Below are 18,173 nucleotides of genomic sequence, written 5' to 3'. Positions count from 1 at the left end.
GCAACACATTTTTCAGCTCTGATCTCCAGCATCTGCAGTCCTCACTTTCTCCTTTTTAAAAACACTGTCCAGTTTTGAACAAGTTAGAAGCAGGTACTATATTCTGGTCAGATTTCAAGATACGGTTGCAACCAACTAACAAAACTATGTCGATAAGTCCATTCATGTGCAGCAAAGCTTACAAAAACTGTCTGCTAAGTTTTAGACAGTACTAATCAGAGGCATGATCCACTTTTAGCAGAACTGTACACAATTGTCAAAATCAAAATAAGCAACCAGAGGTGTATACATCCACACATCCAATAGTGTGTCTCATATATATACATGTGCCAAGATGAACATTAATGGCAGGCTGTAGCAGGACGCTGAATAATGTTATCTGTAAGAGGTAATTTCGGTTTAAACTTTAAGATGTGCCTGGACCACAGACTGATCTATAATAAAAGACAAAACCTTTGTTTCTTTTCTAACAACCATTTTATATACTCAAAAGTAGAGTAGTTTAAATTGTGCAGAATGCTGACAATTTGTGAGCTATAGTAAAAGCATGCAGGCTCTTGATTAATGAAGCCATTCACACAGCAGAGAAGGATGAGTCCTTCGCTGATAAGACTCCAGGATGGGAGTGCGACTTGAGACATCTGTTTCAAGATTAAAGCTTTTGACTGATAAGACTACAGGGTGAGAAAAACAACAAACTTTGGAGACTCTGGAGCCTTTTGTTGCAGACTTTGTGATAAAAATAATGATGTTTTTAAGAATGTGAACCTCATGGCTTGTTGGAGCCAAGGAGAGGAGGGACTTGTCCTATAAATAATGGAGACTTTGTAAGCCTCAGCGTGCCTTTTCTTTAAGGGTGCCCGACTCTGCAGACTTGACTTGTTAATAAAACTTTGTTTTCCTGAATTTGTCTAGAGCGATTATTGAGAAGCGATTTTCATTTCTAACATTATCCAATTTGGAGTCTACTTGCTGGCACATCCCATCAATAACAGGGGACTAACGACAGCCTGTCCAGAGAAACAGCAGGTTCCCTTGGAGAGGGGAAAGAACTTACTTTTAGAAAGTTACAGGATGTTACGTACAGCCAGGGTAGGCACTTAGTGCAGAAATAGACTGAGACAAATACATCATTGTTCAATAATACATGGTCTAGATAGGCCTACCATTTTGAAAATGAAGATTTATTAGGTTGCTTTCTTATTTATTCTCTTTTAAGTCAACATTCTGATGTGGGCTTGCCACATTTTGTCTTTGACCTCAGGCATGTAAGGCTTTAATCAATTCTGAAATGTGAACACACATGCCTCACATAATGACCCAACTTCCAAACATAAACATAGGACAAAACAACCACTTTTGAAAGGATTTCACATCCAAATAAAACAATGGTTTGAATATTTCTTACCTTCCTTGATGCTGCCTGACCTGATTGGTGGAAGAGTTTGTGGAGGTGGGATCTGTGTGATGAGTGGTTGTTGCTGTGGTAACTGCTGTATGATTGTTGAGGGCTGCTGGGGAAGCTACGGAAAGAAAACCCAGGAGTAAACATTGAAAGGTATACAGAAATAGCTGAGCGACAATAACTGATAGTAAAGTAATTTTCGTCACTGAGCAGCATGCTGCTACAAGAATTGTAATGCAGGAAATGCGTTATAAAAACCTTGTATTCGTATAGCAACTTCCACAAACTTGTGATGTTCCAAAGAGCTTTGAAACCTATGAATCTGGTCAACTCTGTGTATCAAGCTTTCCATCTTGTGGCTCAGAAGCACCCCCCCCCCCCCCCACACCCCAACCTGCCCTGGTACTGCAGACTCTGCTATGTATGCTACAGAGGAAAACAGTGGGTTGAGAAGGTACACAATTTGCTGTGCTCTATTTTCTGTGGGCCCACTTCCTGGCCAGCTAACTTTTCTGTTTCTTCTTTCACTTTCCAATGCCCCTCCAAAAATCAGCCTTCAAAGATCATGGCCATCAGCGACTGTCTTCCAGTTGCCTATGTTGATTTTGTATTTTGTTTGCTAATGTCTCTGTAATACAGGTATGAACTTGCAGCAGGTCAAGACCCTTTGACTCCATGAAAGGGAGTCCATGACTCCATGAAAGATATTTGGCTCCATGAAAGATATTTGGATATATGATTGCCATCCGTTCAACGCACATGGTCAAGCCACTGCAGGCAACATTGCCTTAACAGAACGGTGTGGTGGCTCAGTGGTTAGCACTGCTGCCTCATACAACCAGGGACATGGGTTCAATTACTGCCTCAGGCAACTGTCTCTATGGAGTTTGCACATTCTCTCTGTGCCTGTGTAGGTTTGCTCTGGTTTCATCCCATGGTTCAAAGAGATGTAGGTTAGCTGGATTGGCTGTGCTTATAGTGTCTGGTAGTGTGCAGGCTCAGTGGATTAGCCATGGGACTTGTATGGAGGTGGATTTGAGTGGGATGCTCTTTGAAGGGTAGGTGTGGACTCGATGGGCCGAATGGTCTGCTTCCACACTGCAGGGATTTTATGTATCTGACACATGTATGCTAATGGAATAAGCCGCTCCAGGATCTCCTACTTAATTACATTGTCATACTGAGAAATCCTGATGACGCATCTAAGACTGCAAATAAACATGTTTTTTCCCTGCCAAGCATTTGTTTTCTAGGTCTCTCTAACTTAGAGAATTACACTGAAGATGCTGTGGTAGATTGCAGTGTAGTGTCCTCACTCAGTTTGCTGATGTTCTCCACTCTCTTACTCAGTTAGACCATAGCAGCTACAGCTTTTCGATGCACATGCTAATTTCAGCACCAAGTGACAGATGCTGGTGACTGCAGAATCTAGATACATGAAGCTATCAACAGCCTCCAATAACACATTGCAAATGTTGATGGGATGGTGGTATGCAATATTCTGGTCATGATGCTTATCCTCCTTATGGTATTGATCAAACCAATGCTCATGGAGAAAGAGAAAATCAGCCCATATTTCTCACAGTGGAATGCTAATGCAGCATTGTCTATCTAAAACGACACTCTGATATGGACTTCACACATTTTGTCTTTGATTTCAGACAGGTAAGGCTGACCAGCTTTACATCAATCCTGATAATGTAAGCACATACCCTCTGAATATGACTTGATGGCAAATGAAGTGTCAAAGAGAGGAATACGTCCAGGAGTTTTAGCACCAGAACACAGCCCCTGTTTGACTCCACTCAGAAATCAAAGGGTTCTGAGGATTCTCCATCATTGCTGACCTCACTATCATCTTGTCATGGATACAGGGGATCACATTGAGCAACTTTAGAATGCAACCTATTATGTCCAGGAGCTTAAATAGACCACCTCTGCTCACATCATTGAGTGCTTTGGTGAGATTGCTGAAAGCACTATTCTATGATCACTTTCATTCAAAACATTTTTCTTGGAGCTGTTGGACTGAGGGAATCATGTCATTATGGAACCACCAGTTCTGAAATGATGTGAAGGAATTCGGGGCAGAGGAACATGAATGGGCCATTCAGCCCATTGAGCCTGCACACCTGTTCAACACAAATCATGGCCGATCAAAAACGCCAATGTCAGATGTGTTCAGCCAGGATCTGCAATCTGACTAGAGTAAAAATAGAAATATGTTTAACACAATGTTCAGTGGGGAAATGTCTTTATAGCTGTCACAATCCTGTTCTTGTTGAGGGACACAACTTTTGCATCATGCATAACATGAAGCAACACACTCTCCTTCCAGCAGAGAAATAATGCAATATAATGCAGGGTTGTTGGTTTCCTGTGCTTGATTAATTCAAGCAGACTAGCATCAACTGAAGCTTTGTCGTCAACGGTGCTAGATATTAAAGCTCCTTCACTGAGAGTTTGATACTCAGCTCTTCCACGGAAGGTGGGCTGTCAATGATGTCCAGAGCTTCCCATTCTCCCCAGCAGTAAAGTTCAGGGCACTGTTCCACCTAACTCTTGGTATACTGCAATCAATAACAATATATTTTGGTCTCAACATCACCTTTTTTTTCACAGAAAGACTTTTGATGCCCTGTGTTAGAATACAGCTGGCAAACGTGTTGCCTGTAGACACTACCTAGCAGTCTGAATTTACTTCAAGCAGCTCCTAGGGCATTCTGAGCCTTCTTGCTGAGATTCTTCTTGTAATAAATGAGAACAGATCGCTTGCCTTCAATGATAGGCTTCACAGCAATCCTAGCCTCAAACTAGGTGATGTTTGACAATATTGCTTGCTAAATGTTGAGAATGCAATATTGTAAATCATATCTTGAAATATGTGCCATTTCTCCTCTGCATTCTTTGTGGGAATTGAGAGAGAGTGCTTATTCATTGGAGTTCAGGAACTATTTTAAAATACACTACAAACCTCTGGATATTGCATCTCAATCCAATGAGAAGATATGGAATTCTGCTGTTGTGCAAAGTATTTCAAAAATTCATTATTGATTCATGTGCCCTGTTGGCTCAGTTCATAGCCAGCTCACTTCTGAATTAAAGATTATAGACTAGAGTGCATTTTTAACATTGTACTCATTTGTAGAACTAATAATGCAAACTAAATTGTAGGTACAATGTTTCTCCAAGTGTGATGATACTATGGCTTTAAGAATTGTATTTTGTTGAGGTTTTTTTGTGAGACAGAGCTATCAAGTGGTCTGTTCCAAGCCAATAAAGTAAACAGCTTGTGAGGTCTTGGTGTTTTTTTTAAGTTGCAACAATAGAAGTAGCATATAAGGGTGGGGTCAAGCTCTCACACAACCAGGATTTTAGTTTAACTTCCAATAGCTGTTGGGGTTTGGAAGCTCCTATACATCTCTCCCTGCTACAGCAAAATGCTTGAGTTCTCTCCCTCTCTCACACACAGAGCTTTCTCTTGATGTTCCTTCCTTCTGGGCTGGAGAATTGCATGTGAGACAATCTATTTTACTGAATTTGCCTTTGCCAAGGGTGTGTTTATGGGATGTTACTATATTGTAATAGTTGCTGTTTAGTAGTTAAATAATCTATAATTTTACCAAGTTTTCCAATCAAGTTAAGTTATTCCAATTCTTGTTTCTTTTGTTTGTATCTTAACTATAACGTAAGAATAAGGTGTGTTTTGCTTCAAGGCTGGTAGTTTGAGCAACTGCATTGCATCTGGAACACAATGCCTTCCACTTCTCTTCAAAAATAAGAAAAGTTGGGGTTTAGGTTAACTTCTTAATATATTCTGAGGAGGTTTGGTCTGGTTCATAGCACTTGGATGAAACATTAACCTAGGCCCCCTATGTCAATAAGTCCATGTTAATGACCTAGCGTCCCTTTATTTTTAAAGAGTTTGGTATCCTCTTTTCATCATGCTGATTGCAATTCGGCCAAAATAAAACTGATTCACTGCTTTTTCTCACCTTACAGCTGATTGTGGGATATTATGAGCACAGATGACAGCTCACATTACAATAATTACATTTCAAAATCATTTAATTGTATGAATTTGTGGGCGGCATGGTGGCACAGTGGTTAGCACTGCTGCCTCACAGAGACCCGGGTTCACTTCCCACCTTAGGCAACTGACTGTGTGGAGTTTGCACATTCTCCCCATGTCTGCGTGGGTTTCCTCCGGGTGCTCCGGTTTCCTCCCACAGTCCAAAAATGTGCAGGTTAGGTGAATTGGCCATGCTAAATTGCCTGTGGTGTTGGATGCAGGGGTGAATGTAGGGAATGGGTCTGGGTGGGTGCGCTTCGGCGGGTCGGTGTGGACTTGTTGGGCCGAAGGGCCTGTTTCCATACTGTAAGTAATCTAAAAAAAGAAATGGATGACCTACAGACACCTAGAAGACATGAAGGCTCTCACTTCACTTTTTAAAATTATTCAACAATATTTGATAATAATTGAAAAGCATTTACTGTTTCATAGGAGTATTTAGTAATTACCATTATTACAATCATAACTATTTAGTTATGATTCGGAGGTCTTAGGAAAACCATATTAAAGGCTGCAAGTATCTTTCTAAAAATAATCTTGGAAAAGACACAGTATAGCATTACAGCAGGATAGCTCCACAGGATGCCATGAAGATAGAGACACTTCAGCATTCATAGCAGCAGTGGAGGTTCTCTACTCAAATTATAGACCTTGGAATTGGATTGACACTGCCCAAGGTCACTTCATACATGTAGGATAGTGTGGTATAAGGATTGATGTTATGTTGCAGAGCCTCCAACAACAGTTGATGGTGGGGGTGTGTACATCAGTGGCAGCTCAGAAGGGTCCTCAAATGAAGTCTTATGGGTAGAACTCAAAAACACAACAAAACAAAAAGAGTAATCATGTTGCTGGGGGGAATGTATTTTGGACACCCTAAGAAAAACAGAAGAGCAGATATGTGGGCAAAATTCACAGAAGTGTAAAAGTAGTAAGGTGGTGATAGTAGTGTATCACAACTGGCCCAACATTAACTGGGGTAGTCATTATGTGAAAGGTTTAAAGGGAGCAGCATTCTTAAAACGCATCCACAACAGCTTTATAAGCCACTACACAGAATGCCGTAAGAAAGAGGGCAGTCCTGGACTTAACTTTAGGTAATGAAGCTGGGCAAGTAATTGAAGTATCAGTTCAGGAGCATTTTGTTAACAGCAATCATAACTGTTAGATTCAAGATTATTGTATAAAATGACCAGGGATGGCCTGAAATCAAAGTGCTCCATCTGGGAAAGGCTGATCTTTATAAGACAGAGTGGCAGAGGGAGCAGCAGAGAGACTTCACAGAGGAGCAATCTCGACTCAGTCACAACGACTGAACAGCAGAATGAACAACTCGGGGTCAAGGGATGTTAGGCTACTAACATTATATTACTGCAGTGTTTCCATCCTTCCCTCCTCCTTAATGCAAAACTAAAGGAAAGATAGAGGCTGGTCGAGAGTTTGCTGGAGCCGAGAAGGTTGACTGGTCGATTTGTCAAGATTGTATTGTAATTTAAGTAACTAGTCAATTGGAAATTACCAGCAAAATAGTTTGAGAGGGGCTGCTTTGTGGTGGAAGTGCTGCTGGTCCGTATAAGTGCAGGCTTAAGTGAATAAAGGGCTTCAGTGTGTAAGATGAGCAAGGTGAAAACAAGGTAAGACTCTTATCTTTCTAAGTATAAAAATGGCAATTAGGGCAGTGGTGTGCTCCTTCTGCCAGATGTGGGAGATCAGGGAGCAGTCCAGTATACCTGATGACCGTGTCTATAGGAAGTATGATTAGCTGCAGCTCCTCACAGACTGCGTTGTTTATTTGGAGTGGCAGTTGGGCACACTAAGGAGCATACAGGGAGCAAAGAGTGTGATAGACACTAGGTACAGGGAGATGGTCACATCGCAGGTTCACTCAGGTAGATGGGTGACTGTCGGGGGAGGCAGGCAGTTAGTGCAGGAGTCTCCTGTGGTTGTTCCCCTCTCTGACAGATATACAGTTTTGGATACTGTTTTGGGGGTGATAGCTTCTTGGGGGAGTATAACAGCAGCATTCAGGGCTGTGGCACCACAAGTGACTCTGCTGTAGAGCAGGGTCAGGAAAGATCCAAGCAAGTGATAGTAGTGGGAGACTCACTATTAGGGACAAGGACAGTCATTTCTATGGCTGCATTTGAGACTCCAGGATGTTGTGTTGTCTAACTGGTGCCAATATCAGGGATGTCTCTGAGTGATTTCATGAAATCCTTAAGGGAGAAGGTGAGCAGCCAGAAGTTATTGTGCACATTGGAACCAATGACTTCGGTAGAGCGAGGGATGAGGTCCTGCAGAGTGAGTACAGGGAGTTAGGAAAGAAGCTGAAAATCAGGACCTTGAAGGTAGGAATCTCTGGGTTACAACCCGTGTCACATGGTAATGAGGCAAGGCATAGATAAATGTGTGGTTACGGAGCTGGTGCTAAGGGCAGGATTTCATGTTCTTGGATCATTGTGACCTCTTCTGGGGCAGGGGTGACCTTTAAAGAGGGACAGGTTTTCCCTAAGCAGGAGGGAAGCCAATATCCTCACAGGGGAGTTCGCTAGTGCTACTCAGGAGGGTTTAAACTAGAGTGGCAAAGGACTGGGAACAGAGCAGCAGGTTAGCAAGTGGAGTGATTGAGCGGAACATAGATGTTAGGAACAATAAATCAGAAAGAAAGGACAGCCAGAGACAGGTAAATGAACATGACTAATAGGCTGACGTGTGTTTATTTCAATGCAAGGAATACTACAGGGAAGGCAGACGAGCTTAAAGCCTGGATCAGCACATGGGACTGTGTTGTTGTGGCCATGACAGAGAGAGGGACAGGACTGACTGCTCAATGTTCCATGGTTTCTTTGTTTTAGACAAGATAGAGAGGAAAGTAAAAGAGGTGGAGGAGTTGCATTACTAATCAGGGAGAATGTCACATCTATAATCAGAGAGGACATAGTGGAGGGCTCATCCACTGAGGGAATATGGGGCGAGCTCAAAAATACAATGGGTGCAATCACTCGGATAGGATTATACTATATACCCCAGCCCCCTCCCTCCCAACAGCCACTGAGACATTGAGGAACAAGTATGTTGGCAGATTATAGAAAGATGCAATCACAAGATGCCTTAGTGGGTGATTTGAACTTCCCCAATATTGACTGGGACTCCCTGACAGCAAGAGGCTTAGATGGGACAGAATTTGTTAAGTGCATCCAAGAGGTTTTCTTGAAACAATATGTGGATAGTCCAAATAGAAGAGGGGCCATACTGGAACTGGTATTGGCTATTGAGCCTGGCCAGATAACTGACCCTTCAGTGAGAAAGCATTTTTGAAACATTGATCACAACTCCTTAAGTTTTAAGATAGCAATGAGAAAGGATAAGTCAGGACTTTACAGGAAGGTAGTAAATTGGGGGAGGGCAACTTATGTCAGTATTCGGCAGGAGCTAGGAAGTGTTAATTGGGAAGAGCTATTATTGGGCAAGTCCAAGTTTGACTTGTGGAAGTTGTTTAAAGACCTGCTGATGCAAGTTCAGGACCAGCATTTCCAGTGAGGAGAAAGGGCAAGGATGGCAAGGTAAAGGACCCTTGGAAAATGAGGGTGGTTGTGAATTTAGTCAGAAGGAAGAAAGAAGCATATGTAATGTCTAGGAAGCTAAAATCAGACAGAACCTGTGAGGAATATAAAGAAAGCAGGAAAGAACTCAAGCAAGGAATTAGGAGAGCATGAAGGGGCCATGAATTGACCGTGGCAAGTAGGATTAAGGAATATCTCAAGGCATACTAAACATATATTAAACCCAAGAGGATAAATAGGAAGAAATAGGACCACTCAAGGATCAAGGATGGAACTTGTGCTTGGAGGCAGAGCATGTGGGTGAGATCCTAAATGAGTACTTTGCATCAATATTCACCCAGGAGAAGCTATGAAGAACAATGAGATTAGTTTGGAGCATGCTAATGTACTATGGCATTTTGAGATCAAGAATGAAGTGGGGTTGAGTCTCCTGGAAGAGCATTAAGGTGGATAAATCCCCAGAGTCTGATTGTTATCTACCCCATGTTGATAAGAGAGGCAATACAGGAGATTGCTGGGGCCTTGACTAAGATCTGTACATCCTCGCTAGCTACTGGAGAGATCCCGGCAAGTAGCTAATGTTGTTCCTTTGTTCAAGAAGGGAAATAGGGATAATCCAGGAAACTATAGACAGGTGAGTCTCAAATCAGTGGTTGGGAAGCTATTGGAGAGGATCCTTAGGGATAGGATTTGTGCGCATTTGGAAAGGCATAGGGACAGTAAGCATGGCTTTGGGCAGGACAGGTCATGTCTTAATAACTTGTTTGACTTTTTCGAGGAGGTGACGAAGGTGATCAATGAGGGTAGAGCAGTGAATGTTGTCTACAAGGATTTTAGTAAGGCTTTCAACAAGGTCCCTCATGGTAGGCTCATCCAGAAGATCAAACCGTATGGGATCCACGGTGACTTGGCTGTGTGGATTCAGAATTGGCTTGCCCATAGAAGGCAGAGGGTAGTGGTGGAAGGTTGTTTTTCAGGTTGGATGTCTGTGACTGTACTGGGACCTCCGTGTTGTGATTTACATAAAGACGGAAGATGAGGCGTTCTTCCTCCAGGCGTCTGGTGGTGAGGGAGCGGCGGTGAAGGAGGCCCAGGACACACAACATTGTCTAGTTTCTCATTGTCCTGGGCAGAACAGTTGCCGTACCAAGCCATTATGCACCCAGATAGAATGCATGTGCTGCATCCTAAAAGTTGGTGTGGATCATTATGGATATGCCGAATTTCCTAAACTTCCTGAGGAAGAAGAGATGTGGTTGTACCTTCTTGATCATTGCATCGACGTGGAAGGTCCAGGACAGATTGTTGGTTATTGTCATTCTGACGAATCTGACGCCCCTGGTACAGACTTGGGGTTGTTTTCCTTAGAGCAGAGGAGATTGAGAGGGAACATGATTGTAATGGATGAAATTATGAGGTGCATAGAAAGGGGAAACAGGAAGAAACTTTTCCCCTTGGATGGAAAATGTCCTCACGCAGATGATGGTCGGAGCCTGGAACTCACTTCCTGTAAGGGTGGTAGAAGCAGAAACCTTCATAACATTTAAGAAGAATAGTATTTACATCTGCGCTTGTGATGCCAAGGCATACTAGACTATAAGCCAAGTCCTAAAAAATGGTATGAGAATAATTAGGTGGTTGTTTCTGACTCCAGTGGACTCAATGTGCATCAGGACCTTTTTCTGTGCTGCAGACCTCTATGACTCTAGCAGTTCCTCTGAGCCTTTCCTGTAGGGAGCAGTTTCTAGGGCAAGTTGAGGTGTGTGTGTGTGTATCACAGAGAGAGAGAGAATTAATGGGCAATGAACAAATAAGGATGCAAGGTAAAAACAATGACTGCAGATGCTGGAAACTAGATTCTGGAGTAGAATGGTGCTGGAAAAGCACAGCAGTTTAGGCAGCATCCGAGGAGCAGGAAAATCGATGTTTCGGGCAAAAGCCCTTCATCAGAAATAGAGGCAGGGTGAAGGATACAGAAGTCTAGAATGTGTGACTAGGAATCCACTGGTGTTGGCTACAGAACTGGGAAGTGGCATGCAATTGCTGGTTACTGAGCCAAACTAATTGCCCGAAGGAGCCTCATGCAGCAAGAGAGAGAGAGAGAGACAGAGAGAGAGAGAGACAGAGAGAGAGAGAGAGAGAGCATGAGCAGGATATCAACCAGGAGCTGGAACTGTGTTCCACACAGCACTGAAGTGTAAGAGCCATGAATAGCACAGACCAAATGGCCACTGATAATTTCTAGAAAGCAGGGAGGTGGTAGCTACAAGAGACCTGGGTGAACTATTTGGACAAAACCCCAGAGTTCAGGTGGTTATGAAGAGAAAAAAAATCTCTTTTGTGTCTGGGAGCCAAGGTACTGAGTATTATATTGTTTTGGGAAGAAAGAGTGATGTGAGTAAAAAACTTTTCACACAGCGAGTAGTTAGGGTATGGCATGCACTGCATGGAGATGTGATGGAGTCAGGTTTAATTGAGGCATGCAAGAGGGCATTGGCTGACTATTTGGATAGAAATGGTGTGCAGGGATATATAACGGTCAAGAGACTGACACTTGATGATAGAACTGGAACAGGCACAGTGGGCCAAATGGTCTCCCCTTCTCTGCTGGAACGATCCTGTGATTCTGTGAAGTTAGCTCTGGGTGCTCCTAGGGCTGACTTCATTACCCAGTTGTTTAGAGATTACAAACATCATTCCCTCCAAGCAGTGCATGCGAAGCTGCCCTGATGTTCCATACATGGTAGTTGGACCAAAGGGTTAGTTTCTGTGCTGTAAAACTCTATGACTCTATAATCAATATCAGGCAAATCATGGCATTGACGTCTGGCTCCAGAAGTTGCTGCCACATGGGCCGCAAAGGCCACACAGCTGGAATGAAAATTAAAGGGGCATTGATCAGGAGTTAAACTCTACAACAATATCCTAATGGATCAGCAATATCCATTAATTCTGGATTAGTGGTGCTGGAAGAGCACAGCAGTTCAGGCAGCATCCAAGGCACAGCAAAATCGACGTTTCGGGCAAAAGCCCTTCATCAGGAATTTTTACCTAATATCCATTAATTGCCAATGGAATAAAGAATTCGTTTTTTATGATCTGTATGCAGTGTGTGTGTTTAAATCATCTGTGTGTGTTTATATGAAAATAAGATAGTATACCTCATCAGTGATCCAACGTTACATTTCTGACTATTATATTGTCATGGGAAGAAAGAGTGATGGGAGTAAAAAAGACTTTGCACACAGCGAGTAGTTAGGGTGATGTGATGGAGTCCGATTTTTAATCAAAATAGAAATTTCTGTGAAACAGTTCATATCTGAAAAAAACTACTGCGGATGCTGGAAATCTGAAATAAAAACAGAGAATGCTGGAAATGCGCAATAAATATAGCAGCAACTGTTGAGAGAAAACTGTTTCCGAAAACACGGAGTATTTCCAGCTATGACCGTTTTGCGGTCTCTACTTGAACCACGAGGAATTTTCCGTTGCCTTACCGTATGTTGGATGATCTGAGGTGGTTCTGGTGGATGATGCTGGTAGACCTGAATTGGTGGTGCCTGATGAATGGGCTCCAGCCGGCGGTGCCGTCTCCGGGTTCCTCCCCAGGTATGTGGCCGGGAGCACTCATCCAATATGTGCTGCTCCTGAAAAAGTAACCTTGAATTATACACGCTGGTTGAGCCTATTTAGCATGCTTCACTTGTCCTTCTCTTTTTATCTCTGTTTCTCACCATTTTACACAGCAGCACTTTCAAATGAGCATGTTTAGCAACCTACAGGTGAAAAGGCGCAAACATGGGTGCTGCTGATCCATACACATTCAGTGTACCATGGTTGCTAAGCATTGTACAAAATCCTAAAACAATAACCTGCTTCCGCCTTGGCCAGTGATCAGGCTTTCAGAATTTCAAAACCTTGCAGGGTAGAATGCACCTGCAAGATCCAAGGCTGTCAATAATTCAACTCTGAAAGGGATAATTACACAAATCTCCTCTTTTGCTTTAATTCTTTTCGTTCCCCAAATTGAAATGTACTGCCTGAAAGGGTGACTGAACAGACTGAATAGCTATCTTTCAAAAGGCAATAGACATATGGTCAAAAGAAGTTCAGAATGATGGAAAGAGTTTGTTCTGTGTTGTGTTTTTCAGGCAAGATGGCCTCCTTTGTCACGTGGGCTTTTCAGAAGTCCCTGATAGTCTAGAATAAGAATCAATTTGGCAAAGAACAAGACTTGAAAGCGAAAACTGGAACTTTTAGAAATCAACCATTCACTCGACCAACTGAGTTCTGCTTTGTTAATGCAGATCAGTTTCTGATTCAGTTATGATGCTTTAACACTGTAGAATAGTTAGCTTTACTTAGACTGTGTGGAATTCACCAGTAACTGCGCCTTAACTTGCAGTAAGGCCCATTTCCCATTTTTTTTCCCTTTCAAGGAACATGGACATCACTGGCAAAGCCAGATTTGTTGTCCATCCCCAAATCCTTCAAACTAAGTGGCTCACTTGACCACTTCAGAGGACACTTATGAGTCAATAATATTGTGATGGGATCAGGAGTCACATATAGACTCGATAAGGACACCTTCCCTAAATTATATCAGTGAACTAGATGGGTTCGACAACAATTGATAATAATGGCTATGGTCACCATTACTGAAACCAGCTTTCAATTCCAGACTTACGAAGTCACTCCATGCTCTAGCCACACACTATCTCTGTAATTTCCTCAAACCTCCAGATAGATGAGCTTCTCTGTGGAGGAGTGAAGGCAGAGTGAGGGTCCATAGGCCTCAGGCTTGGCCCCCTGCCTTCAAATACACTATCTGGGATAAGGAGAAGTGATAGTAAAATACAGCTTTCTGTTTTCTGGCCTTGAGCCGATATGTTATCCAAGCTGGCACACAGCCTCCTATTTAAGAAGGGTCAATTTTGTGTGGTAACCTTTTTCTGGTACTTTGGCAAATGTTTTCTTACAATCCATTGATACAACATTCACTCTACTAACATCCAATGTATTCCGCCCCATCAAAAACATCAATGAGATTGGACTATCCAATCTGTCTTTTACCAATCTATGCAGGTGCTCCATCATTAGGTCGAATCTCTCCAAGTGCCTGTCCACCTCATCCATGATTAGCTGACTGATTTGAAGTTACTAAAAATGTCCGTAAAGAGTTTCTTGGATAAGGCAATTACGTTTGCCATTGTTCAATCTAATGGCTATTCCCCTACCTAGGGATAATAGGAAGATTAGCAAATCCTTCAGCTAGTTCCACCCCAACCACCTGTTATGAAAGTTCTTGCCTAATACTGTCAAAATTGGCCTTCCTACAATTTACAGCTTCAACTTTTAGATCTGGTCTATCCTTTTCCATCACTATTTTAAAACGAATAGAATTATGGTCGCTGGCACTAAAGTGCTCTCCCACTGACACCTCAGTCACCTGCCCTGCCTTATTTCCCAAGAGTAGGTCAGGTTTTGCACTTTCTCTAGTAGGTACATCCACATATTGAATCAGAAAATTTTCTTGAACACACTGAACAAATTCCTTTCCATCTAAGCCCTTAACACTATGGCAGTCCCAGACTACGTTTGGAAAGTTAAAATCCCCTACCATAACCACACTATTATTCTTATGCATAACTGAGATCTCCTTACTAATTTGTTTCTCAATTTCCCTCTGACTATTAGGGGGTCTACAATACAATCCCAATAAAGTGATCATCCCTTTCTCATTTCTCAGTTCAAACCAAATAACTTCCCCTGGATGTATTTCTGGGATATCTTCCCTCAGTACAGTGATGCTATCCCTTATCGAAAACGCCACTCCCCCTCCTCTCTTGCCTCCCTTTCTGTCCTTCCTGTAGCATTTGTATCCTGGAACATTAAGCTGCTAGTCCTGTCCATCCCTGAGCCATGTTTCTGTAATTGCTATGATATCCCAGTCCCATGTTCCTAGCCATGCCCTGAGTTCATCTGCCTTCCCAGTTCAGCCTCTTGCATTGAAATAAATGCAGTTTAATTTATCAGCCCTACCTTGTTCTCTGCTTTGTCCATGCCTGCCCTGACTGACTCGCTTCTTTTCTCAACTGTACCAGTTTCAGATTGATCTCTTTCCTCACTATCTCCCTGGGTCCCACACCCCCACCTTACGAGTTTAAATCCTCCTGAGCAGCTCTAGCAAACCTCCCTGCCAGTATATTAGTCCCGTTCCAATTCAGGTGCAATCCATCCTTCTTGTACAGGTCACTTCTACCCCAGAAGAAATTCCAATTTTGATGATATTAGGCAAGAACTTTCAAAAGTTGATTGGGGGCAGATGTTCGCAGGTTAAAGGGATGGCTGGAAAATGGGAAGCCTTCAGAAATGAGATAACGAGTCCAGAGACAGGATATTCCTGTCAGGGTGAAAGGAAAGGCTGGTAGGTGTAGGGAATGCTGGATGACTAAAGAAATTGACGATTTGGTTCAGAAAAAGAAAGAAGCATATGTCAGGTATAGACAGGATAGATCGTGTGAATCCTTAGAAGAGTATAAAGAAAGTAGGAGTATACTTAAGAGGGAAATCAGGAGGGCAAAACGGGGACAAGAGATAGCTTTGGCAAATAGAATTAAGGAGAATCCAAATACATTAAGGACAAAAGGGAAACTAGGGAGAGAATAAGCCCCCTCAATGATCAGCAAGGTAGCCTTTGTATGGAGCCACAGGGGATAGGGGAGATGCTAAATGAATATTTTGCATTAGTGTTAACTTTTGAAAAGGACATGGAAGATAGAAAATGTAGGGAAATAGTTGATGACATCTTGAAAAATGTCCATATTATAGAGGAGGAAGTGCTGGATGTCTTGAAATGCATAAAGGTGGATAAATCCCCAGGACCTGATGAGGAGTACCCGAGAACTCTGTGGGAAGCTGAGGAAGTGATTGCTGGGCCTCTTGCTGAGATATTTGTATCATCGATAGTCACAGGTGAGGTGCCGGAAGACTGGAGGTTGGCAAACATGGTGCCACTATTTAAGAAGGGAACTATAGACCAGTGAGCCTGACGTCAGTGGTGGGCAAGTTGTTGGAGGGAATCCTGAGGGACAGGATGTACATGTATTTGGAAAGGTAAGGACTGACTGGGGATAGTCAACATGGCTTTGTGCGTGGGAAATCATGTCTCACAAACTTAATTGAGTTTTTTTTGAAGAAGTAACAAAGACAATTGATGAGGGCAGAGTGGTATATGGACTTCAGTAAAGCGTTTGACAAGATTCCCCATGGGAGACTGGTTAGTAAGGTTATACCTCATGGAATACAGGGAGAACTAGCCATTTGGATGCAGAACTGGCTCAAAGGTAGAATACAGAGGGTGGTGGTGGAGGGTTGTTTTTCAGACTGGAGGCCTGTGACCAGTGGAGTGCCATAACGATCGGTGCTGGGTCCTCTACTTTTCGTCATTTGTGTGTGAGCATAAGAGGTAGAGTTAATAAGTTTGCAGATGACACCAAAATTGGAGGTGCAGTGGACAGCGAGGAACGTTACCTCAGATTACAACAGGATCTTGATCAGATGGGCCAATGGGCTGAGAATTGGCAGATGGAGTTTAATTTAGATAAATGTGAATTGTTTCATTTTAGAAAAGCATATCTTAGCAGGACTTATACACTTAATGGTAAGGTCCTAGGGAGTGTTGCTGAACAAAGAGACCTTGGAGTGCAAGTTCATAGTTCCTTGAAAGTGGAGTCGCAGGTGGATAGGATAGTGAAGAAGGTGTTTGGTATGCTTTCATTTATTGGTCAGAGTATTGAGTACAGGAGTTGGGAGGTCATGTTGCGGATGTACAAGACATTGGTTAGGCCACTGTTGGAATATTGCGTGCAATTCTGGTCTCCTTCCTATCGGAAGGATGTTGTGAAACTTGAAAGCGTTCAGAAAAGATTTACAAGGATGTTGCCAGGGTTGGAGGATTTGAGCTGTAGGGAGAGGTTGAATAGGCTGGGGGTGTTTTCCCTGGAGCATCGGAGGCTGAGGGGTGACGTTATACAGGTTTATAAAATTATGGATAGGATAAATAGACAAAGTCTCTTCCTTGGGGGGGGGTGCAGTCCAAAACTAGAGGGCATAGGTTTAGGGTGAGAGGGGAAAGATATAAAAGAGGCCTAAGGGGCAACTTTTTCACGCAGATGAAAGTGCCACGGGAAGTGGTGGAGGGCTCCTGTTGAAGTCTGCAAATTGTAAAGCTTTGCCTGCGCATGCAAGGCTCTTGGGGGGTGCATCTCCTCCCGATGCTTACCCTCAGTTTTTGCAGCAAGCCTTTTCTTCGCTTCAGTGCATGGTGTAGCGCATCGCCTTGTCCATCCAAACTGCCTGCACAGAAAACAAACACAATGTTTGACAGGCACTTCAGTTCTCTTTTCAAAGCACAAAAAAAAGTGAACAAATGGGAACAACGTCCCACCACATTGGACTGCAGAAAAGGAAACCAAATTAACACTGGGGAGGAGGAAAAGACAAATCGATGGAGTTTGGGACAGAGCTTATAAAACAGAAGAGCATTGTTTTGGGAGGGTCTTTGAAAGTAGGATGAGAGTTTGCAAAGGTTTCAGGAAACAATTCAGAGGGTGGGAGTACAGTCACAGAAAAAGCAATCATCACAGGTGGAGGGCAGAGGAAGTGGTTTGCATAGAATGTAGGACATGGAACATAGAACTGGAGAGCACAGGAGGAGGCCCTCTGGTCCATTATGTTGTACCAAACATGTCACCAAATTAAACTAATCCCTTCCCCCTGCCTCTGGTCTGTATCTCTCCAATCCTTGCATATTCATGTGCTTATCTACAAGTCCCTCAAACACTCCTAACATACCTACCTCCACCATCACCTTGGCAGTATGTTTGAGACCCCTACCACTCTCTGTAAAAACACTTGCCATTCACATCTCTTTTGAACTTGCTCCCTCTCACCTTAAATGCCTGCCATCTTAAGCGTAGACATTTCAACTCTGGGAAAAAGATTCTAACTGTCAACCCTATCTATGCATCTCATAATTTTATCGACCTCTATCAACTTTCCTCTGATGCTCCACCACACAAGAGAAAACAAGCCAAGTTTTTCTAGCCTCCCCTTATAGCTCATACCCTCT

General features: G+C 42.9%; 1 protein-coding gene across 1 annotated transcript in view; it reads right to left on the bottom strand.

Annotated features, from left to right (window-relative positions):
* zgc:112416 (uncharacterized protein LOC550509 homolog) overlaps nucleotides 1-18,173 on the bottom strand; it is a 56,505-nt gene that overhangs the window by 10,588 nt on the left and 27,744 nt on the right. Inside the window, exons 3-5 of the mRNA XM_043694561.1 lie at nucleotides 17,325-17,398; nucleotides 12,538-12,687; nucleotides 1,409-1,523 (exon numbers count right to left, since the gene is read on the bottom strand). Of these exons, the coding sequence (XP_043550496.1) occupies nucleotides 1,409-1,523; nucleotides 12,538-12,687; nucleotides 17,325-17,398 (339 nt within the window). The remainder of the gene's footprint in view (nucleotides 1-1,408; nucleotides 1,524-12,537; nucleotides 12,688-17,324; nucleotides 17,399-18,173) is intronic.

The sequence above is a fragment of the Chiloscyllium plagiosum genome, chromosome 7, assembly GCF_004010195.1.
Source record: "Chiloscyllium plagiosum isolate BGI_BamShark_2017 chromosome 7, ASM401019v2, whole genome shotgun sequence".
Classification (NCBI taxonomy): Eukaryota; Metazoa; Chordata; class Chondrichthyes; order Orectolobiformes; family Hemiscylliidae; genus Chiloscyllium; species Chiloscyllium plagiosum.
The sequence above is the reverse complement of the archived record's forward strand: the minus strand, read 5'-3'. Positions and strand labels throughout refer to the sequence as shown.